At 53.1% G+C, this 24,221-nt stretch overlaps 1 protein-coding gene across 2 annotated transcripts; it reads left to right on the top strand.

The window, feature by feature from the left end:
• The first annotated feature begins 6,321 nt into the window (after window positions 1–6,321).
• Window positions 6,322–23,031, top strand: Ccdc102a (coiled-coil domain containing 102A). Of its 2 annotated transcripts, none has more exons than XM_057753791.1 (9): window positions 6,322–6,384; window positions 10,539–11,267; window positions 12,674–12,900; window positions 14,829–14,937; window positions 16,599–16,715; window positions 17,060–17,269; window positions 18,974–19,144; window positions 19,683–19,786; window positions 22,007–23,031. In XM_057753791.1, exons 2-9 carry the CDS (start codon window positions 10,686–10,688, stop codon window positions 22,134–22,136), a joined length of 1,650 nt encoding a protein of 549 aa, XP_057609774.1. In that variant the 5' UTR covers window positions 6,322–6,384; window positions 10,539–10,685; the 3' UTR covers window positions 22,137–23,031. The 2 variants fall into 2 exon arrangements, with proteins under 2 accessions (XP_057609774.1, XP_057609775.1); XM_057753792.1 differs by lacking the exon at window positions 6,322–6,384 and adding an exon at window positions 6,949–7,055.
• Window positions 23,032–24,221: the final 1,190 nt, after the last annotated feature.

Genomic DNA, 24,221 nt, shown 5'->3' on the forward strand with positions numbered 1-24,221 from the left:
CAGGGAGTCTACTTTCTCTGAGACACTGTGTCCAGGCTGCTCAGGAACTTCACCAGTTCCCATTCACCAGACACAGGCTCTGCACTAAGCCCAAAGCAGAGCATCTAACGGTCCACACTCTGTCACCTAAGACTCATGTTACAGGGCTTTATAGATGAGAAACTGGGGTCCCAGAAAGCTAGGCCCCAAAACAGCCATGCCTTGACTTCAGCAGCTACTTCTGAAAGCAAGGGTTTCTTTAGAATTAGAAGGAGGCAGATCCCTAGCTCAAGACGCCTGTGATGTCCTGAAGCCTGTACACCTGGGAAGGGGCTCGTGGGCTTTGCGGATGGGGACCAACCGGTGGGAGGGTGGAAGGGTCTAGGGGACTAACCTGTGGCAGCTGCTGCAGTCAGGTCCTCACAGCTGTCTTGATTCAGCCTTCCAGCGTCTGCAGGGAGAAAAGGAAGTTGGGGGAGCAGAGAGCTGTGGCTTCTCTGTTCACCTCAGCTCCTTGTCCCCTCGCTTCTCTGGTCTCACTTCGCCCTATGCTCACGCCTCACTTCTCCTTTCATGGTAGCAGCCTCTGTTTCCTCTGAGCCGTTGGACAAACCAAGGTCTCCTTGAGCTCACTCTGGGGCCCCTGCCGTACTTCCTGGGAGGGGGTGGGGTAGGGGTGGGCTGGAACTCCAAAGATGTGCCAGGAAGGGCAGCGTGGTAACGTGGAGGGTTCGAGATGCTGGCTGGCAGCTCTGCAACCTTGGGCAAGCTATGGCTCCTCCCTGAGTCTCAGTTTCCCTATTTATAGAAAGGGGAAAATGGCCTGTGACTGCATGACAACCCGTGGGATCGATCCAGAGATCTAAGGCTGGGAAATGCTGGGTTCAAGTTCCAAGCCTCCCACGGGCTAGGAGAGTGGGGGTAATGTCTTTAAACTGATTAAATATCCCCTCTATAAGATGGAGGTACTGGTAGTAATATCTTGGGGTGGGGACATATCAACAGTAAGACCAACAAGTGTTACAGGTGCTGAGATGATCGCCTAGAGAGGATAAGGACCCAGCTCCAGGTAGCCCAGGGCAGAGCTCAGAAAGTATGACCAGAGCAGCAAGGGAAGCGAAGCTGACCAGCCTCTCCGTTAGCCAGAACTCCCACAGTCCTACCCTATAACACCAGCCTTGCTCTCTACAGAGCCCTAAAGAGATGAGGAATTGATTCAGGGATGGGGAGTAGAGATGCTGTCCCTTGCCCAGTCTATCCAAATCTGGGGAAACCATGACCCAACAACATGCCCTTCTACTCCTGGGGATGGAGGGGAGGATAGAGATCCAGCCAAAGGGAGAAAGCAGGGAGGTCCCAGCACAGTGTCCCTCCTCTCTATCACCCAAACCAGCTCACAGCACAGCTCACAGTGGGTGCAGTGGGCTCAGAGGGAAAAAGGGGCACCACCCCACCCCCAGATGCCATCAAAGGTTTTGCAGGAACCCTGCTACAACTGTGTCTCAACTCCTTGGCCACACTCCCGCTGGGTGACTTAGATAAGCATTTACCCTTTTTGGATGTTGTTTTTTTTTTTTTTTTTTTGCCTTGTTATTGTCTTTTGTGGTGTTTGGCCTCAACCTTAGGGCCTTGTGCACACAGGGCAAGTATCTGCACACTGAACCACACCCTTAGCTCCCTTGTCCCCTTGCTTTAGCTTTTTGTTTTGTTTTGGTTTTTGGCCATTATAACCAGACATTCATCTACTGGCCTTTCATATCAGCGGTCTCTCTGGCTGCCTCCAAGACAGAATTGAACGGCCAACTCCTTCCTGCTCTGATCCCCAGGTCCCCATAGTCCCTCTGTTTCCTACCTCACTGTTCTTGCCTCAGCTTGGGATGCTTGCTACCCTTGCATACAACACCTTAGAGCTCACCTTCACTCTCATGTTCAGATGCCAGAAATGGCTCCCTATTGCCTTCTTGATCTGCTCTCCAGCCAATTCCTACTCCTGCCCAGCTCTGTCCATACCAGCCACATTCATGGCATGTCTGCTCTGCACCAGCTGTGACACTCTGCTCCCCCAAAACCATTGTGGAGTCTGCAGCATGAGGAGACAAATCGGTGCCTTCCTCAGGTGGGCTCAAGGTCTTCGCCATCCCTTGACAAGGGCCTCCGCCCCATGGGGGATCTGTGAAGGACTGTGAGCCTGACTAGACATGAGAACAGGTGATTAACACCGTGACTGAGTCATTTGCATTCCAAGTCTCCCCCACTCTTGGTGGCAATCAGAAGCCTCCAATTAGAGACAAAATGTCTTTAGCCTCTTTCTGATGAGCACAGAAGTTCTGACCTGCTGTGTTCCTGATTTGGGTAGGTTCCTAAAGCAACCTGGCAGTAGCCATATTGAGGCAGCGCTTGGTGGGGACATCCAATCACCATAGCACACCACAGCCCAGGAGTTCTGGGCTCCAGTCAGCCTTCTGGAGTAGCTGGGACTACCTCTGTGCCTGCTGGGGTTTAGGTTTTAGGTTTTCTAACCCAGACGTATATTCCCACCCCTGCCCCACATTTTTCACTCTTTTATTAAACACAGAAAGCAAGATCCCTGAGCTGAGCTTGGTGGTGGGCACATTCCTGTAACTCCAGCACTCAGGAGGGCGCTACAGGAGGCCTTCAGTTCAAAGCCAGCCTCAGCCACAGACTGAATGAGCTGAGCACTGGTCTGTCAAAAAGAAAGAAAGAAAGAAAGAAAGAAAGAAAGAAAGAAAGAAAGAAAGAAAGAAAGAAAGAAAAGAAAGCTCAATTTAAAAGTTTAACTATGGTAACATATACATATATATATCACAAAATTTTATCCATTTATAGCTATAGAGTTCTGCAGCATGAAGTAATACACTGTTGTGCAGCCATCACCATTGTCTATCCCCAAGCCTTTTTGGTTTTCCCAAACACAGTGCCCCTTTCACCAGACCCAAAGGCCTGGCAATCACTCTTTCTTTTCTTTTCTTTTTTTTAATTTATTTATTTATTTGAGACACGGTTTCTCTGTGTAACAGTTTAGCTGTCCTGGAACTCGGTCTGTGGATCAGGCTGGCCTCGAACTCACAGTGATCCACCTGCCTCTGCCTCCCGAGTGCTGGGATTAAAGGTGTGCCAACACCACGCCTGGCTGAAACACTCTAATATGTCTCTGTTAGTGCAACAACTGTAAGACTCTTATAACCAGGATCACCCAGTGGGTGTGTCCTTCTCTGACTGGCTGACTCCACAGTGCCCACCATCGAGATTCAGTCATGTTATACTAAATGTCCTTCCAGATGGAGTTGATGGCACGTGCCTGTGATCCCAGCATTCGGGAGGCCAAGGCAGGAGGACCAGGAACCCAAGGTTGTCATTAGCTGTGTACTAAGGCCAAAGTGAGCTACAGGAGCCTGTTTCCTGTCCTCGGAGGAACAGGCAGTAGAATCAAAGGCTCCAAGCCAGCCTGGGCTATATAACCTTTGAAAAAACTGTCCTTTTAAGATGTTTAATAATACTCCACTATGTATAGGCACAGTTTTTCTACTCATTCACCTGTGGGTGGGCAGGGGCTCCTGCTGCTTCCTGACTGCTGTTAATACCGCCAGTGCACAGGAGTGAACAAACAATCTTTTTGGACAAAGAGAATGTTTCTAGCTAAATTTTATTTACTTCATTTTGTTGAGATAGGGTCTTACTATGTAACCTTTGGCTGGCTTGAAACTTACTATGTAGACCAGGCTGGTCTTGAACTCAGAGACTTGCCTGCTTCTGCCTCCTGAGTGTTGGGATTAAAGGCATATGCCACCACACACAGCTTTCTAACTAAATTTTAAGAGCATTATTTTGTTTGAATGCTATTCATGTTTATGGATTTTCTTCTATTTATAGCAACTTACACACGGATCTTTTATTTACTCTAATACTATGAAGCATTCCCTTAAAATATACTTACATTCTAAAAAGTAAAATGACTCAAAAAAAGTCAATGTGTTGATGGCAAAGATAACAGCAGGGGTATAGAAGGGATAATACAGGCCAATATCAGTCTCCAGCATCTTGAGTCTAAAAGACAGAACCCTATGTCCTGTCCACTGGTGGGGGAGGCTAAAATCAGATTAGTATTTCACCAGAAATGCCTGGAAAAGTGACAGTGACCAAACTGAGAGATATGGGCTCTGTGACGTCCAGGGTGAACCTAAGGCAACCAATGTTTCTGATATAAACTGGGTTCACCATGACATGACACCCAGTACACAGGATAGCTGTGCAGCTAGGTAACTGGTGGGGGCTGTCCAGCCTATGGCTAACATATACTAGCTTTTCATGAGTGAGTGCTCCCATCACACACCCTATGCAAAACAGACACACACACACACACACACACACACACACACACACACACACCAGGGCAGTATTCAGCACTTCTTCTCCAAAGAGAGAGGGCTCAGTTGTGATGAAATACACCATCAGCCTCCCACCATTTACCACCTCCAAACACTACGGAAAGAGCTCTTGATTCAGGGCAGTCACCGCTGGGACATCCTGTCTCAAAGGGACAGCTCACTGCTGTGAGATTCTATCTGAGCCAAAAGCCAATCTGACTTTTCATTTTCCCCACTCTAAAAAGAAGACATCTTTGCCCTGAGTTTTCAATGTGTGGATCTCCCAAGTTGCCCCTGGACGGGAAGCAGAGGGCAGCCCCCGGAGGATCTGTAGGCTGGTAATCTGTTGACGCTAAACACAAGCATTCCCACCCAAACACGTCTCCCGCAGATTACAGCGGCTGTCGAGCATCCGCCACACACTACCCACACAGCAAGCGACAAGCGAAACTACAGAATTTGCAAAATCTGTGGGATTTCACGAAGTCGGTGGAGGCGAAGCAGAAAAGGGAGCAGAAGACCACAGAGTGGTCTATGGGGGAAGTGACTGCCTTCAAAAACAAGTACTGTATTCTCAGAAGATGCTGAGGAGCTGGCTCGGAGGTGAAGAGCACGGGGTGCTGTTTCAGAGGGCCCCAGTTTGGTTCCCAGCACCCTCCTGGTGGCTCACAACTATCTGTAACTCATTTCAGGGGATCTGACCCTATCTTCTGACCTCCGAGGGCACCAGATATACACATGGTGCTCTTGGGGCGGGGGGGGGGGGGGATTCAAAGTGATCCTCGTTTCCGAGGCAGCCCTTGTCTGTTTTGTAAGATAGGGTTTCTCTACAATAGCCCTGGCTGTCTCGTAACTCACTATGTAGATAGCACAAGCTGGCCTCAAACTCACAGATGCTAGGATTAAAGTTCCCAAGTGTTGGGATTAAAGGTGTGCACCACCATAGCTGGTTAGCCCTGATAGTTTGGGAAAAAAAAAAAAATTCTTATAGCCAATCAGCTAGGAAGGCTGCTTCTGCCCAACTTCCTAAGAAAAACCGTCTTCAACACTCATACTTGATTGGTTCTTCACAAACTATTAAGCACATGACCACAATAAGAATTGAAACATTCTTTACGCATTAACAGCACATTTTATTAAATACCCAATATATTTTTTATTTTTTTATTTTATTGATTTTTAGTGTGCTCTACATTTTTCTCTGCTCCCCTCCCTGCCCCTTCCCTCCCCTTCAACCCTCTCCCAAGGTTCCCATGCTCCCAATTTACTCAGGAGACCTTGTCTTTGAATCGAAACATTCTTAATCAAAAGGTATGACTCATTTATCTTCACAGTCTTTATCTTTTCTAGACAATCATCAATGTGGCCTAGCTGCTCGGACATTTCTGTGACTTTTTGGTCCTCTATGTAAGACAGAAAGACCTCGCACCAGGATGTGGTGGAGAGACACAGCCTGATCTTCCTCTTCTCGACAAGGTTAGACATTCTACCCCCCAGGAGAGAGGTAGCCCGCCCTCGACCCCACACTGCCAGGCACCATCGCACAGAGGAAAAAAACTCCACAGTGTGGGTAGGTCCCCATCATGCTCCGTTATAGGCCTGAGATCACTCTGGTTGTACAAATAAGGGAAATTGAGGCCCGTTGAGGACATGGACTCTTTGGCCCAGGTCCAGTCGATGACAACGCTGGCACTGGGAAGAATGCAGTTAACCAAAGTGAGGACTTGGTGACGCTCCACGTGGGCCCGTGGTGCCCACTCCTGTCCCTGGTTGGCGGGAAAGCCGAGGTCGTGGAAGATGCGTGGAAGATCCCACGCTTGGGTGAGCCAACGGGGGTCCCGCGGCCTGGCCCCAGCCCGCCGCAGGCCGCGCCCCACACGGGGCCCCCGCCCGCTCCCCTTCCCCTCCCCCGGCGGGAGGAGGAGACTCGGCGGCCCTCCCCCGGCCCTCCCGACGGCCGCTGCAGCCAGCCCCGCGCCCTCTCCACCCTGCGCGGCAGCTCGGACGTCCGGGACCCGAGGTGAGAGGGGATCGCGGGGCGAGAGGTCACGGCGGCCGGGGATTTGCTGCGGCCCGGAGCCTCTCACCCGCGGGACGAGCTCTGCTGCCGGGACAGGAGCCGGGGCGGGGCCCGACGAACCCCAAACTCTGAGCCCAACTTTCTAGTCCCCTCTTGGGGGTCCCCCAACCCGCCCCCGCCCCGGCGGGGGCCGGGTCCCGAGGCCGGACAGTGGGGGAGGGGGCGCCCGTGGAATGCCGGCCGGACCGGGAGGGGCGGCGGGCGGGGGCGGAATGTGGAACTCTCCCGGGGGACCCAACGTGGTCACCATGGCGAGTGCCGGACGGACGGGTGGCACTGGCCAATCAGAGCCCGGTTTCACTCCCAGACCCTCGGCACCGCCAATGGAAGTCGCGCGGTGGGGTGGGCGGGACCTGCCTTGCACCACGGGACCCCCGCACCCCCGCCAGCCGCTAGGGGGAGCGGGGCTAGTGGCCCGCGAAGGGGCGACCAAGTAGGGACTGAGGCTACACTGGGCCCTGGAAAGCAGAAATCTAACTTCGGGAAGTAATGGGGACAGGTGGAGCAAGGGCTCGGGGCTAAGAAAAGGGAGGGGCCTCAGCAGCCCACTGCCCTGGCAGTGCCGGGGTGAAGTCTGCATGCCTCTTTCCCATCCCGCGGCTTCAGTGTGTGTAAGTGAGATATGTCCCTTATTCGGCCCTGAGCTTTTGTGGGAGTTGGATTGGTTCTTACTGGCGCGGAGTCTGCATACCTGCCGGAGGTCTTAAGAATCATGTTGGTGCCTCTCGATTCTATACGTAAGGAAACAACAGGCCCAGAGACCAGGAACCTTCACGTTCCACACGGCATATCGATAGCGAAGCTAGGATTAACATCTGTTGTACACGACTGTGCCATCCCAAGAGTTGCTGAGTCCTAGGGCTGGAGTCGGTGGTACCCACGAAGGCTTTCACTTTCCCTTATCCAAGTTGCATTTGTTTGGTGGGCCTCATGTCTGAAGATCCCCCCAGTCGGTGCTCCCAGGGAGGTGGTGCTCCTCAGGTAGTCATGACCCAGCCTCAGAGGCATCCAATTCCACTTTTCCTACCCCGTTTACTTACTAGGATGCTGTGCTGTGGCAGGCAAGTAACTGTCCATCTAGGCCTCGGTTGACCCTGCTGTAAGGGAAATGTTGGAATTTGTGACTTAGGATGTTTTTGTGACTCTTCAGTTCAATATTGTTCCAGTCTGGAGACCTAGCTCTCCCTGCTGTCTCCCACTCCTCCGTTTCTCTCCTGGAGGTCCAGCAACTGTATGCTGGGCTCTCTCAATATCCCACAGTCTGTGGGCTGACCAGCCTTGGGCCCTGCACTTATCCAATCAGGCAGTCCCCCTGTGGTTTCCTACTGGGCTCTAATCCCTACCCACAGCTAGGCCTGTGGCCCTGGGCTTAGCCCAGAGTCCACCTGAAAGATTCTAAGAGGACGTGGGAGGAGTCTGAGTTGTGGAGAGGTCCTCGGGTACCCCAGCCCCTCAGCTGGCCCTCGTCCAGGTCTTAGTGTTGCTCATTCTTCTCCACGGGTACTGAGAGAACCAACCAAACACTGAGGATGGAATACAAAGTTGAGTATCTCCCTGCTCCCCTCAGTCAAAGAGACTTCCTCGGGCAAGAGCTCAGATGTGTTGAGTCTGACCTTGACCACGGATGGGCTTAGGCACCTACTTATATTAGCACTGGGCCGAAAACCGACTTCTGATTTATGGGATGATACAACTCTCCCAAACTGTCTGATCCCTTAATAGGAGCTTTGTCCGTCTTCCCTGAGCTCAGGAAACATTCACATAGCATCCTTTCCGGCTCAGCTCTGTTCAGATAGCCAACAAGACCAAGAAGCCTTTGATAGCGTCACAGTATGTTCATTCCCCAAAACAAGTCAGTTGGGGTTCAGGAAAACTGGCATGAAATACCCAGAGATTAGGAAAGACGAGGAAGTGATGCAGGTGGGTCCTGAGGGATATGCAGGAGTTTGCTGGTGTAGACAAGAAGAGGTTTCCAATGAGTCTGTGAACAAAAGAAGACAGTGGCCACTCTCTATGGACAGCGCTGAACCTGTGGCCTGCAATGAGTGTCCAATCAAAGTGTCCTTCCTTCCTGGAGCAGGCAGGAACTGAGTTATGGCTGGGGTTCAGGAGCTCCGGGACTTGCTTAGCTCTGCTGCTCGGCTTAGATGCAAGGCCGTATAATACAGCTCCACGTCTTCCATCCCACTAGCCAACCTGAGGCAAGTACCAAGTTGTAGGTGGCACGGATGTCCCTACGGAGTGGCAGGCAGTGCCAGAAGGGGTCTTTGGCCAGGTATGGCTGCGGGATGGTACAGGGCATATCAGGACATTTCCTAATGACATCCAAGTTGGAAGAGTGGGCTGGCTGGTTTTGGAAGGGATGTAGACAGGCACTCTCTGAGCCTGTGGGCGCTGTCCCCACCCTGAGCTGCTCCTCGGAGTGCAGTAGCAGCCGAAAGTAATCAGGAGCCTACCCCCCATAATGTCACCACAGGAAAAAGGCACCGACCCTGGGGAGGGAGGGGCAAGTGACAGGCAGCTGGACCCTGCCTGCCTATCTATAGCATGAGGCATGAGCAGGGCCTCCGTGTACCTGGGTTTCCACAGCTCCTTGAGTGTTTCCAAGGCTGTTATGGGAGTAGGGGGTGGGGCGGGGAAGTGTTGCTAGGCAGAGGCCAGCTGCGCAGGGGTCTGCACAGGTGTGCTTGTGGGGGTGGGGTGGGTGTGCTCCACCTCTTCCCCCGTGCATGTGCATACCTGTTCTGGGCCTGCTGGAGAAAGGCAGAAGGTGTTCACAGCCTCCCTGCCCCACCGTTCCTACCTTCCCCCCACCGTGCACCCCAGAGGGGCCAGGGCTGACTTTGGAGGCCCCAGCCTGGAAGCCATTAGGGGCCTGGATGATGTCTGCCCTGCTCCTGTGCCAGGGGCTTAGAATTTCTGGAAGGAGCCAGTTGGAGTCCTCTCTCAGCCAAGCAGAGCCCTATGCCAGGCCTGGCAGCTTCTAGGCCGTGGATGTGGCAGCAGCCCCCACTGCCACACTTCTACTGTAGGGCTGTGGGAAGACCGAACTTCAACACTGTGCTTGGGCTTCCTGCCAACTCCCTCCTCTCCTCTCCCCTGCAGATGCTCGTATTGTTTCTCTTAGGGCTGTTCTAGTGGAACTGGGCCAGGAAAACGGGGAAGAAGGAGTGTGTGCTCAGAGTTCCCTTAAGAGTGTATTTTTGGGGGTCCATTAGCGTGCTGGTATATGTATACATGTGTATCTGTATCTATGCGTGTATGGCTGTATGCCCGTAGGTTCGCCTCTGACTGTATGTGTCATTATCCCTGTTTTGTGTGGCTGGGGTTGCTCGTATGTTCGCAGATGTGTCTGTGTGTGCAGAAACGTCTAGATGCTTGTGGGCGCCAAAGCTACCAACTCATCACACAGGCCGAGACACTGAGTCAGAAAGGAAGGGTACACAGCCTGTCAGGAACGAGAGCCTGGGTCCTTGTGGCTGTCTGGTGACTGTCCATACAGTGCCTTTGGGGTTGAGATACGTATGGAACCTTAAGGAATGAGGGTGACACGGGCTTGGGGCCATAGCTCAGTATGAGAGGGCTTGTTAATGGCGTCCCATGGAGGGGCTGGGGAGACAGAGACTTGGACCTGCCCAGAGGTTACTTGAATATTCCCAAGCCCCAAACATGAACTCCTGAAATGTAGTCTCTGCTGTATACCTGCCAAACACCCCGGGCCATGGACCTGCTAATTGTTAAGCAAGGCTCCAGGTGAACCTGAAGCGCACTCTGATGAAGGTATCCTGGGTTTCTTTACCCTGAACCCTGCCCCCATAGAGGAGAAGTGGAAGCCCAGAAAAGCCCAGTGGCTTACTTGAAGCTCAGACAACAAATCAAGGGTTTGGATCAACCACCTTGAAGGGATGAGGGGAATTGGAGCCAGGGAGAAAGTGGCTGAAGGGTAGCCTCCTTGGGGCTGCCCTGGAACACACCTCCCTCCTCCTGCTTCTGCCGCTACTGCCCACTTCTTCCCCTGAAGCCTGCACAGGGCTGGCTGTTTGGGTGACTGTCAGTGGGGGTCACAGCCCAATAATGGTTGTGTTCTCTCTCAGGTCTGAAGAGGCGACCGAGACGGGTATCCTAGGGAGCAGTGGGTCGCGGCTGAGTCGCGACGTCCATCACACACAGTGGTATCATGTAGGTCTCTTGTCCCGCATCGTCCTTGACGAGTTCGCACCCAAGGCCCGCCCAGCCTCACTATGAGCCACGGCCCGAGCCCGCGACTGGCGGAATCCCCGCAGCTGTCCAAGAGCAGCCTACTTACCATCCTGGGCAGCCCTTCCCCCGATCGCATGGGCCCTGCCGACTCGCTACCACCCACGCCGCCCAGCGGCACACCATCACCGGGGCCGCCACCCGCGCTACCCCTGCCCGCGCCCGCCTTGCTGGCCGATGGCGACTGGGAGAGCCGCGAGGAGCTGCGGTTGCGGGAGCTGGAGGAGGCGCGCGCACGAGCCGCGCAAATGGAGAAAACGATGCGCTGGTGGTCCGACTGCACGGCGAACTGGCGCGAGAAGTGGAGCAAGGTGCGCGCCGAGCGCAACCGTGCGCGCGAGGAGGTGCGCCAACTGCGCCAGCGCCTGGACACACTCACCAAGGAGTTGGCGGGCGCGCGCCGGGAACGCCAGGAGGCTCAGGGCGAGTGCGAGGCGCGCGGCCGCGAGCTGGCCCGGCTGCGGGGAGCACGTGGTGCAGTGGACAAGACACACGATGGCCCGGAGCCTGAGCGCGAGAATGAACCTGTGCGCGACATCGGGGCGGAGAGGCCGCCTGGTAGCCAGGTGCGCCCAACTACACGGCTTAGAAGAAGGCTGGCATTTGGGCCAGCCTTGCACAGGGGCACAGGTGGGAGGGAGCAATGAAAAAGAACTAGTAAGGATCTGGTTTCCAGTGGGGAGTCTGTTAGCCCCACGTGGTGGTAGTGGAAAGGGCAGGTAAAGATCATCTTGTCTTGGAGAGCTCCAAGTTCTGGCGGTCTGTCCCCCATCCCCCACATACCTTAGATGTCATCAAAATCAAAGAATCTTCCACACCAAGCACGGGAGAGATCCATGGACTTGGCTTAGATTAGTGGTAGAGCTGGCTCTCTGGTCCTGAGCCAGGCCTTTGGGAGGGGCGTCAGAAAAGCTTTCCCCCAAAGAAGTTAGTTAAGTCCAGACTGATAGGAGGCATTCACATCAGCTGTGGGAAGTGCCAGAATCCATAGTAGGTAGTTGGTGGTCATTACAAAAGCTGGGAGATTGGAGGCCTGCTGAGCCTGGGGAGTAGTGGTATCTATACCCTTAACTTCGTGCCTATATATTATCTCCTTAGTCGATATAGCAGTCCCTGAGACAGGAAGATGCAGAACCAAGCAAGGTCTGTGTTGCTTCTCCAGCTCCTGGGTTTGCTCCTGATAGTGAGTGGTAATACGTAGTATGGCTGGGACAGGATAATGGTACCAGGGCAGGCCACGCAGGCAAGGCATGGGCTTTGGTCCCCGGGAGACCGGATCCTAGCAATGAGACTCTTAGCTGACACCCTCCTCTCTGGCCTAGCCCTCTCCTTGTGGCCTGGTATTTGAAGACATTCTCTAACATAGCTACCAGGACCTCATCCTCTTCTTGCCCTCTTATGGTTTGGTTGTCCTCACAGCCCCAGAGTCTCTAGGGACAGTGTAGGGAGCCTCAGGTCTGTAGTGTGTACACACCAGCCCAGGCACTCTATTCTGCGATCCTCCTTTCTGGTATTTCCATCTGTCCCAGGTAGTAACCAGAGTACCCCGCCAGGACCACCTGAGGTCAGTTGGGTGGGAGGTCAGTCCTTCAGAAGTCCTCGGAGCCACCAATCTCCCTGTGACCATGTTTGCCCCTGAATTGGAATCCTAGGCCATAGTAGGAATCCCCACTTCAGCATCTGTTCCAACTAGTTCACCCAATGATTGCATACTTGGGGTGACGGGGCCCTCTCAGGATATAGGAAACTCTGGGGGCTGGCAGTGTACTTCCAAGATGTGAAGGAAGAGGCCCAGAGAAAGAGAATGAATGAAGTAAGCAGCAAAAGAAACCAGGGCCCAGAGGTCCTATGTCACCTGCCCCAGGTCACTTACTTAGCAAGCTCCTTCCAGAGCAGGGCCAGAGATGGCCATGAGGATGGTGGCCAGGGCGAGGCCCTGGGCCAGGTGCAGTCCCTACCTTGGTCCCCACAGGAGCTGGACCTGGTAGAGAGCCTGCTGAAGAGCAGAGCAGAGGAGCCTGAGGGCTGCTGGGACACCTGCAGTGTGGCGGCTGGGGGCTCTCGGGCTAGCTCAGGCCGCCAGGATCGCAACCGCCTGCCCTGGGAGGACACAGCCAGTACAGAGGAGGATGCCTCCAAGCTGACTGCCCTGCGGCTGAGGCTGGACGAATCTCAGAAGGTGCTGCTCAAGGAACGAGAGTGAGTCCTGAGGGGAAGGTCGGGCCTGGGGCCGGGCACCCTGGGATCCCAGGTGATTACATGAAATCTACTGAGGCACAAGCTCGGATTTTAGTTACCTTGGGGTGATTTGGGGGGTTTTGGTTTTTGGGGTTGCTTGGGTTTCTGTTTTTGTTTTGTTTGGTCTTTTTGTCATTTCCCCCCTGCCCCAGCCCCCTCCCCAGCCCCTGCCAGATGAGAAAAGAACCCAGCCAGAGAGCTTTGGACTTGCAAGGCAAGCACTCTACCATTGAGCTAAATCTCCAGCTCCACAATCTAAGATTTTAGAGTAGTGAGTGAATCCACTACTACTATGACTTTTTCATTTTTTTTATCAAGATTTTTTTGTTGTTGTTTTTTTTCGAGACAGGGTTTCTCTGTAGCTTTGGTGCCTATCCCAGAACTAGCTCTTGTAGACCAGGCTGGTCTCGAACTCCCAGAGATCCACCTGCCTCTGCCTCCCGAGTGCTGGGATTAAAGGCGTGCGCCACCACCGCCCGGCTTTAATCAAGATTTTTTAAAAATTTATTGTATGTGTTCCTTCTTTGCTGGGTGGTGGTGGCGGCACACACCTTTAATACAAACACCAGAGAGACAGGCAGGGAGATCTCTGTGAGTTGGCGACCAGCCTGGTCTACAGAGTGAATTCTAGGACATCCAGGGCAGTTAGTTACACAGGGAACCCTGTCTCAAAAAACAAATTATGTGTGTGAGTGATTTTTATGTATGTGTACCATGTGACTGTCTGGTGCCCATGGGTACCAGGATAGGGTATTGGATCCCCTGGAACTGGAATTATACATGGTTGTAAACTTCCATTTTGGATGCTGGAAACCAAACCTGGGTCCTCCATAAGAGCAGCAAGTACTTTTACCTCCAAGCCATCTCTCCATCCCTCATCCTTTGTTTATAAAGTAGAGCCTCAGTATATGAACCCCAGCTGACTTTGAGCTTGCTGTGTAGTCTCTGGTGATCCCAAACTTCTGGTGGCAGAGGGTAGTGGGCTCAAGGAAAGCAGGAATGGGAAATGAAGTTGGGAGGTCGGTTTTAGAGGAGTTGTGTTTGGCACAGGAAGGTAGTAGTTTGTGAGTGGATGGATGGATCTGGAGGCCCCAGCAAATCTGGGCTAAAGGTAAAAGGCAGGGGTCCTCAATGGACAAGTGACCTTGAAAGCCAGGAATCTGAGAATCAGAAGTGGATGGGCAAGGAGTAGGTTATGACGTGGAGTCCTGGCTCAGTCAGGTTCAGAGGCCGGCTAGAGGAAGGGGTGGGAGGAGAGGAAAGGGAGCCATCTGCAGGGAGAAGGAACCAAGAGAGACTGTGGAGTAGAAGAGTGGGTGGGTGGGCGGAGCACTTAGCTGACCAGTGGATTTAGAATGTATAGCTCATCAATAACTTTGATGACAGCATCTAGAGGGTATGATCTGATGCTTATGAATATTCTGCAGCCCTGATGACCAGGAAATAAGCATATAGATTATATACTTGGTTCACACATATGATTTTACTTTTGAAAAAATCAAAATAAGGGCTTGGGAAGAGGGGACCAGCTCAGTGGTAGAGTGCTCACCAGGCGTGTATAAAGCCTGGGGTTCCGTGGGTCAGGGGAGGAAGGAAGCATGCCCTGTGGTGATAGTCAGAATGATGCCTCTGTGGGTATCATTGCATCTTTGGCTAAGGAAAGCCAAAGGGACCAGTAACCGGCGGAAGCTGGGGAGAAGACGAAATAGCGGCGTCTTCCCGACTGCCTCCCCTGCCCACACCTCATCTTACTTCTAGCCGCAGAATGTAGGAGAATACAGTCTACCATTGAAACAACAACCAAATCAAGCTAATACAGCCCCTGAAACATGAAGTCAAAACAAAAGGAATCTGATAAAGTTCGTGTGCTTGCCTGTTCCCCTACCCAGGGACAAACTGGCCCTGAGCAGAAGCATCGAGAAGCTGGAGGGGGAGCTTAGCCAGTGGAAGATCAAATACGAGGAGCTAAGCAAGACCAAGCAGGAGATGCTCAAGCAAGTAAGGCTGGAGGCTATTGGGGGGAGGGGGCCTCCGGGTGGTGCATGCTGGCGAGTTCTAGTCTTGGGGACAGGTTAGGGTGGAATCCCTTCACTTGGCCATGGTTCTGAGTACCAGCACCAGTGCAGGCAGGGAGATGCTGGCAGCCTGGCAGCTAAGGTCTGTGTGTTGAGAAGGCACCAAAACAGCATGAAGAGCCAGGCAGTGGTGGTGCATGCCTTTAATGCCAGAAGCAGGAAGATCTCTGAGTTCCAGGACAGTCAGGGCTACACAGAGAAACCCTGTCTTGGGTGGGGGGAAAATAACATGAAGGAGATGGCATGAAGAGGCCGAGGAGGGTCTCTATAAGATGACATCTGAGCCAGGAGTTGCAAGTCACACCTGTAATCCTACCATGTGGGACACTGAGACAGGAGGATTGCCTTGAATTCAAGGCCAGTTTGAGACAGAGTGAGCCCCTGTCTCAACATCCTTGCTCCACTCCCTACAAGACGCTATTTGGAGTGAGACCGAGACCTAAAGGGGCTTCTCATTGTGAGAAGATAAGGGATCTGGGTGCTCACAGCGGCAGTCCTGACATAGGCAGACACCAATATATCTGCTGGATACAGAGAAGACTAGTGTAGCTGGAGAATCGTGTCAGAGGTAGGATTTCAGAGGGTTTGTGGCCAGATGTATGTATGTCAAGTGAAATTGAAGCTCCTTGCCGTCAAAGGAGCTGTGTCCTCACCTTCCTATCTTAGCAGTGAGGCCCTTGAGTTTGGGAAGTTGGCTTCCACTTCTGCCTCTTATACAGATTGGGTATGGCCACCAGGGGGCGCAGCCATCCTGGGAAAGCCTTGCCGGATCCTCTGGGATTACAGAGGTCAAAGAGCAGAGACTTGCATAGGAAAATTGTCCAGACCTGGTCTTCCCTGGGAATCTCTTCAAGCTCCTAAAAGAGTCCCAGGCTCCTCCCTGCCTACTTGACTCTCTCTTCTTCTTTTGGGGTCCAGGAACCTGGCCCCACACTATTCAGACTACCAAGTATAGTTGCAGAAGGACACAAATGGAGCACCAATGTACAGTCAAGCAGAAAAATACTCTTGTGCCTGGCTTCCTTCCACAGCATTGTCTTAGAGGCTCACTGTGTGCTTGTGGGAAGCAGAGCTTGGAGAAGTGCCCACAGCAGTTTTTATGTCTACACATGCACACTGGTGTTTAGAGCCACCAGTGTGCATTGAGAGCCATGGAGAAGGCAAGCAAGTTCCCTAGGCTTGCAGTCGTGGGCAGTGGGATGAGGCCAGGTGGATGGGAGGAGCACACAGGAACGTGATGTTGCATGTCTTTGTGAGAACACAGGAGTTGGCGGACTGTCTAAAGGGACTGAGAAAAACCTCAGAGGGGCTTTGGTATGTGTTTAGGGTTGAGTTGACTTTGTTAAAGTTCACTCTTGATCCCCATGATGGACAGTGAACTGACCAAGTCACGTGCAGGTACCAATAGGCCAGACTGTGATGAGGTAGGAGGGGACAGACATCTGAAATACCGAGTGGCCAGATTCAGCCTGCTCTGGTCCCCTGGGGCCCCCATTACCCTGGCTGGTACTCACCTTCATCCAGCATTGCCTCTGGGCTATATCCTGGTGGTCCTCATGACCAGGCTGGGCGATGTCTTTGCAGCTCAGCATCCTCAAGGAGACACACCAGGATGAACTGGGCCGCATGTCTGAAGACCTAGAGGATGAGCTGGGTGCGCGCTCTAGCATGGATCGCAAGATGGCTGAGCTGAGGGGTGAGGTGAGTGGCTGGCAGGAGGGAGGGGCAGTGCTTGGGGCTCAGGAGTTCAGGGGACCTATTGAGCAATCTGTGGAAAACAGACAGAAGCCTGCGCTGTGCTGTGAGGGCCAGCCACACTCCAGGGGCCTAGCCTGCAGGAGGAGGCACCCCCTTTCCCAAACAAAACCCAGAAGCGCCCCCACATCCTGAACACGATGAAAAAAAAAAAGCCCAGCGTAATTATAGCTGCTGCAGCTGGATCTGCTTCCTGGTGCCATTTTTGGCTGCAGGATGGGGGGGGTACATCTAGCTTGTCTCTCCACCCCTGTCCCCCAGGAGTCTCACTGCATCCCTTGCTGTTGCAGATGGAAAGGCTTCAGGCAGAAAATGCAGCCGAGTGGGGCCGCAGAGAGAGGCTGGAGACGGAGAAGCTGGGCCTAGAGAGGGAGAACAAGAAGCTGCGTGCACAGGTCGGAGACCTGGAGGAGGCCCTGGCCCGCAGACGGCGGCAGAATGCCAGTGCCCTGGACTGTGACCTGAGAGCCAGCCAGGCCGCTCTCTTCGAGAAGAACAAGGTGGGGCTGGGGGTAATGCCCAGGGCCCCATCCAGCTAATCAAACAATTATTGTATGTATATGTATATTGCATGTGTATAACTGCAGTACAGGCTGAGCCTCCTTGATCCCCAAACCAGACATCCAAAAGGCTCCCAAACCCCCAACTTTGGGCATCAACAGGATGCCTCAAAAGAGCAGAAAATTTCACACTTAGGTGTGGTAGGTCCCAGTCAAAATGCGAGGGCAATAAAAACACTACAGAAAATTACAATCAGGCCCTAATGACATTCACGAAACTAATGGATTCTATGTTTAGACCCAGGTCCTGTCCCCAAGAGATCTCATGATATATATGTGAATACCCCAAAAGTCCAAAAATTCTGTAATCTAGGTTGAAGATAAAGTTTGGTAGAGTATTTGCCAAGCATGCACAGAGCCCTGGGTCCCATCCCCAGCACCACGTAACGTATTGTGATGTCGTCCCAGTGCCCAGGAGGTAGAGGCAGGAAGTCATCCTTGCCTACAGAGAGAATTCAATGAAAACTGAAATTTTTTGAGCTTAGGCACTTCAGATAAAAGATACTCAACCTGGGCTGGAGAGATGGCTCAGTGGTTAAGAGCATTGCCTGTTTTTCCAAAGGTCCTGAGTTCAATTCCCAGCAACCACATGGTGGCTCACAACCATCTGTAATGAGGTCTGGTGCCCTCTTCTGGCCTGCAAGCATACACACAGACAGAATATTGTATACATAATAAATAATAAATATTTAAAAAAAAAAAGATACTCAACCTATAACTGCATTTATTAAACAACTATAAGATTAAGCCATTGGTAATTATGGTGGCTACATGGACTGAACACGTGCTGTCTGATAGTGACAGCAGTGGACAGACAGGTGTGTCTACCTGTTCCATGAATCTGGTGGCTTAGAAGGACATATTGCTCTCATCACATGTAGTTAGGCCTAGTCCTAAAGACTTTAGGGGTGGGCGCGGAGCCATGAGCTTGAGAAACAGGAGGTAAACAGGAGGTAACTGGTAGTGAACTGACTTTCCAGAGGGTAGAGCGAGAACTGGGGAGTCACAGAAGAAATGGGGACCCAGGTAGAGGAAGCAGGAACTGTGGGCTGTGTTGTAAGAGCAGTAAGCAGAGTGGGGTGGGCAACTGCCTGGTGGAAGGTGGTGACAGAGGATGGGAGCCAGTGCAGTTCCCAAGGCAGCAAGGGGTGGCAGACAACCAGACGCTCCTGTAGCTGGTGTAGGAGACAGTAAAGACAGGGCTGAACGCCTCTCCTTCTGTAGATGGGAACTGAGACACCCCGGAGCGGGGTGGCCGTCTCTCTTCCTGGCTGTCCCACTCTGACCTCAGCTCTCCTCCCGTGACACACAGTTACTCCGCAGTCTGGCTCATCCCCAGCTTAGAAGTTTAACACAGGCTTGTTACCAAGACTGTAGACCTCACTGCTTCCCCAGACCCTGACCTGAAGCTCCCCAGCCCACTGGACACCTTCCTGGCTCATTGCACGTATACATCCAAGTAGAGCCACTGAGTCACCCACCCAGCCTTCTGACCCCACTAGATGGCACTGCCAGCCCCCAGCTGATCACTGAGCCTTAAAGTGTGACATTCTTGTAGAGGAGATGCCAGGCCCCCCCCGCTACCTGACTGACCCACGGAACTCCCTGAGTGGGCATGTGACCTGAGCCTTCCCACCCCTGCAGGAGCTGGCAGATCTGAAGCATATGCATGGCAAGCTCAAAAAGCAGTTCCAGGAGAAGGTGGCAGAGCTGGCACACGCCAACCGGCGTGTGGAACAGCACGAGACGGAGGTAAAGAAGCTGCGGCTGCGGGTGGAGGAGCTCAAGAAAGAGCTGGCCCAGGCTGAGGATGAGGCAAGTACCGGCAGCCCTGAGAGGAGTGGGATGCATGCCCACCTGTGCTGCTGTATGGAGGGGGGGCTGACACCTAAGGTGGGGAGCGGGTGACGGCAGGTGGAGGGGAAGGATAGTGGGTGAGGTGAGGTGAATGGCGGTGTGGATGGTTAGGTGGAAGGCAGGAGGATTCCACGTGCATGGAAGATTAGACAGACAGATGGATGAGCTAGAGGAACAGGTGGCTGCTGGGTGATGGGTATACTGAGTGAATGGACAGGGCATGAAAGGCGTCTGATGAGAAGCAGGTGAGTGGGGGGAGAAGCTATGTGGCTGGGCAGTTGAGTAGGTGCTGGTTAGACTGATGCATGCTGGGTAGATTTGGAGGCTGGAGGCCGACAGCGATGGAGAACAGAATGGAAGTGGTCCTAAGTTCCTGAGGAAGGGAGCCTCAGGAATAAGAGCTGGAAACTGGGCACAGAGAACAGGGGATATGACTGAGCAGCCAGGCGGCCTCTGCCCAATCTGATCCTCCTGTTCTCTGTCCTGCTCGACCCAGCTGGATGAGGCCCACAACCAGGCACGGAAGCTGCAGCGGTCCCTGGACGAGCAGACAGAGCAGAGCGAGAATCTGCAGGTGCAGCTGGAACACCTGCAATCCAGGTGGGCAGGGGTGCTTTGCAGGGCGGGGAAGACCATAAATGCACAGGGCAAGGGCCAGAACTCTCAAGAGAGCCAGAGGGGAAGACCAAGAAGGAAGAGCTCCTGGGGCCTGAATCCTGTCCCCTCTGAACAGGAAGGGCCAGGGCCAGGAAGCTGGTAGGGAGTAGCTGCAGGAAGACAGCCCATCTGTAGGCTCTGGAATTGTCTCCTTCGGGTGGGCCAGCCGGTGGTGTGAGTTCATGGAGCGCTGCCAAGGAGGCTGGGCTATGGGCCAGCTGCCAAGGAGGCCAGGCTCTGGGCAGGGCCAGTGATGCTGGGAGTCCTTGGCAGGAAGCTGCATGCGCCAGGGTCTTAGGGATGGGTGACCCCAGGGTCAGCAGGAATATGAGAGGTTGAAGGGCAGGGAATGACAGAGAGTGAGAGGCCAAGTCCCTCAGCTATAGCAGGAACTGTCGGCCCCTGAAGGAAGTGGAGAGGTGCTTAGATCCGCCCACCTGGCACACCGTCCCCTTTCCTGTCCCCACGCCTTGTCCCAACACTCGAAATCCTGCCTTCTTCGTATACTTCACTTCCAGGATCACCTGGACGTGTCAAAGCACTTCAGGCAGGGCCCTCCAGAATCAGAGCTAAGAAGCCCCAAAGCATGTGGCTAGTGTGGCCACACCCATACCTGCCTTCTTACCTGTGGTCCTGCAACCAGCATTCTTGTGTAGGGGAAACACTGGGTGATCTTAGGACACTGAACCGTCATGGGTCAGCTCTCCCCACTGTAAAATGGAGACCAGTCACTGTGGAAGTAAGAGGGCTTATTGAATCTTTAAAAAGCACCCGAGCCAACAGAGGCTATGGTGTCATTTGCACCTGACGGGGGATGTATGTAGCTTGGCAGCTTGCTGCAAATATTCTACACCTGGGTTTGATTCCCAGCGCCACATAAACTTAACCTGGGGTTCCATGGGTGTGATGCCAGCACTCAAGATAGAGACATTGGCGGTCATCCTCAGCTACAGAGGGAATTGGAGGTTAGTCTGGGCTGCATGAAGATTGGTAGGGGGGAGCATCTGGACCAACAAATACTAAGTTGCTCTTTTACTGATTGGCCACTCTCATTGCCTCTCCTGGAAGGGGACATACGTGTGGGCTAGATAGATAATTGTGTCAAGAACCTACTGTGAGGCAAAGAAGGGGCCCGATTCTTCCCTCTCAGGACTAGAAGACAAAGGAAAGCCCTTCTATGACTGCCCAATAGTGGGTGGCCTAGTGGAATCTCCTGATGGTCAGCAATGGGTTTATTGAGCATCTACCTAGTGCTACTGTGTGCTGAAAGCTTGTGGTTGGGAGAAGTTTTGGAGCCAGGCCTCACGGTTATGTGGCGTAATGAATGGAGTTCCCGTTTCCCCATAGCCTGGAGTGACACCTGAAATTTATATAGGGCCCAGGCACTGATCTGAGTCGGGCTTATTCCATGCCCAGCTCCCCACGGTCCAGCCCTGTACATACACACCCCAACAGGTCACCCACAGCCTGGGGCTTTCCAGAAGTCTCAGCCACATTCCTGGGGAGCCATAAACTCCCAAAATGGGCAGCCTGGCTCTGCTCAGCCTCCCCAGCACCTCTGCCGGGGTGAGCAGGGCCACCCAGGATTGCTGCCTCATTTTAGTTTGTAACTTTTCTTGCTTTAATGTTCCGGGACAGCGCACTAAATCACTGTGCAGTAATGGAGCCGCACTCTTGCCCCTCCCTGCCTCGTTAATAATTCATGCCTTCCAGTAAGATGCGCGGAGCAACTGTCTTGTTGGGGGCAGTGTGTTTCCTCCACCTTCTCCTCCTCATCGTATGGATGAAGTTTGTCTAGCACATTTTGCGTTTGGAAATTGTACCGTGAGGAACTAGGGCTGAGCAGACACTAGGAGCGTAGTGCGCTCCACACCCTATTCCTTTGTCTCTTGGATCCCTATGAGGGACCAACCCCATCCCAGTCACCTCTGAGTCCGCCATCTACACGAGAGCTGGCACTGCAGCTCAGAGGACAACCCCACTATCTCCTGTCTGAGTGACTTTAGGCAAGTCATTTAACTTCTTTGTGCCTCTGTCCTTGTGCATAAATTGGGGCAATAGCAGTCCCCCCCATCTGAGTGCATTGTAGCTGGAAAGGGTGGAGCCACTACCAGCACAGATGCTCTGTGACTCCTGCTCTGACCTGTCACTCCCACCCCTCAGGCTCCGAAGGCAGCAGCAAAACGCCCCCCTTTTTGGGAAGATCCGTAGTACCCGATTTGGCACCGAGGAAGCAGGAGATGGAGCCAGTGACCTCGACGAGGATGAGGACCTGCAAATCCAGGTGGCCTAGAACATCCAGGGCGGAACAGGACTGGCCCGATGCCACGGGTGCCCAGCTGAGCATCCACTCAAACCAAACTGTGCAGCTGGCCAAGCTCTCTGCACTCCCCTGGGTCCCATCCCCCTGCTGTGGACCACTTCCTCCTTTCCCAGGAAGGCTGCAGTCTCACCCACTCACACCCCCACTGATGGGGATCCTGTTGGATATGTATATTGTATATAGGCCTGGGGTTGCTTGGACCCATTCGATTTTATAAACACAGGGTAGCCCAGTGCTCAGTTCTTAAGACCCCACCTGAATAGGACTTCATGCAGGGATGGAACATGTTGAGGGGGGCTTGGTTGTCTTGGAGGGGCTATTCATAATAAGATACCATGAACTCAGACTTTTGTAATAAATGGCGTTCAAGCTCTCAAGGCGGAGTCCTGAAACTGCAGGAGGCATGGTGGTCTACATCACCTGCACCTAACGCTGAACTGGAGTCCAGGGTTGTTGCATGAACGAATGAGTACCCTAGTGGCTGACCGATCTGGGGTCCAGGAAAGGAAGTGTGGTGCCTGTCTGATGTGCACAGGAAGGGGCCTCAGTTCCATGCCCTCGCCGGTTCAATCTCTGCTCTTCCCTTTACTGATTGCACCCTCTGGGACATCCCTCACCCTCTGTGAGCCTCGGGGTTTCCACCTGTAGATTAGTGTTCCGTGGTTCGCTGGGAAAACACTGGGCAAGCCTGAGAACCTAGGCTCCATCCTTAGAACCCACATAAAGATGGAAGGAGGGAATGAGCCCTTTAAAGTCCCCTGACCTCAGCCAGGTGGTGGTGCCTCCCAACACCCGGGAGGCAGAGGCGCATGGAGCTCTGTGAGTTCAAGGCCAGCCTAGTCTACAGAACTCTTTCCAGGACAGATGGGGCTACAAAGAGAAACACTGTTTCGAAAAACCAAAAGAGAAAAAGGTCTTCTGACCTCTACAGGTGCACACTAATAATAATAAATTTTGTAACTAAAAAAACTACTTTAAAAAATTCTTGGAGGTTTACCTTGGGCAGGAGGATTTGCTAGCAGGGTGAAGAGCTGGTTGCTGTGGGATTAGCTGATTGGGGGAGGTTTCCTCAAAGGAAATAGGAAGCCTTGTTTTGGTTGTTTATTTGAAGTAGGGTCTGGCTAGTATGGAACTATGCAGCCCAGATTGTCCTTGAACTCAGTTCCCCTTCCCCAGTCTCCGAGTACTAGGGTTATAGGCATGTACTACCACACCCAGATGATAATTTTATTTTTGACATCTAATTTCCAAACTTAATTAGCAGATTTATATAGAATATGAAGAAAATCGGTATTGGAGCCACAGCCGCAGACCCTTAAATTTCCCAAAGTCAGAGGGAATCTGCATAAGTCAGGGTTGCGTCCAGGGGCGGGTGGTGAGCTTCCAGTACTCAGGAATATGCAAGAGGGCTAGGGCTCAGCCTAGCACCAAGAGAAGTTAAATTGAGCTCATAAAAAGGCTTCCCGTTCAGAGTGGAGAGCTGCAGTAAACATTTTATCTCTGTGTGATCTGGTCAGGAAGGTCCCTGGAGGCCACACTGCTGGGATTCAGAGGTGCTGTGAGCCCTGGGGACCAAGGAAGGAATGAGGCTGCCAAGGGACCCCAGCTGGGAGCCAGAGCTCAGAGGCTGAGTCTTTGTCCTCACCAGGCCTAACTGATGGTGTTGGTGGGGTGTCAGAAGTTCCAGGTCTCCTCCTGGGCTCCCGGGTGAAGGGAGAAAAAGGCAGCTGCAACCCTCAACCCCACCCTATCTCACACACCCCTGGAAAGCTGTCCCCAGGATCCAGCCCAACAGGAAAGGACCCTCTCCTGCCAGGGATCTTTCTTCTTCCTCTCTCAAACAGGAAATGGGCCCAAGGAAAGACTGGGAATGCTGCCCTTTGACCCTTAGGAGCTAGAAGCCAGGCCCCCACTGGCAGCTGCTATTTCCAGACACAGAGCAGAGCCCTGGCTCCCCCAGACTCCCTGGCACCTCCAGAGAGATAGTGCAGAGCAGGGGCCTCCTCGAAGTCCCTATCTTCCCACCAGACTGCTTGGAGAGGGGCAGCCGACAGA

Source organism: Chionomys nivalis, chromosome 21 (genome assembly GCF_950005125.1).
Source record: "Chionomys nivalis chromosome 21, mChiNiv1.1, whole genome shotgun sequence".
NCBI lineage: Eukaryota > Metazoa > Chordata > Mammalia > Rodentia > Cricetidae > Chionomys > Chionomys nivalis.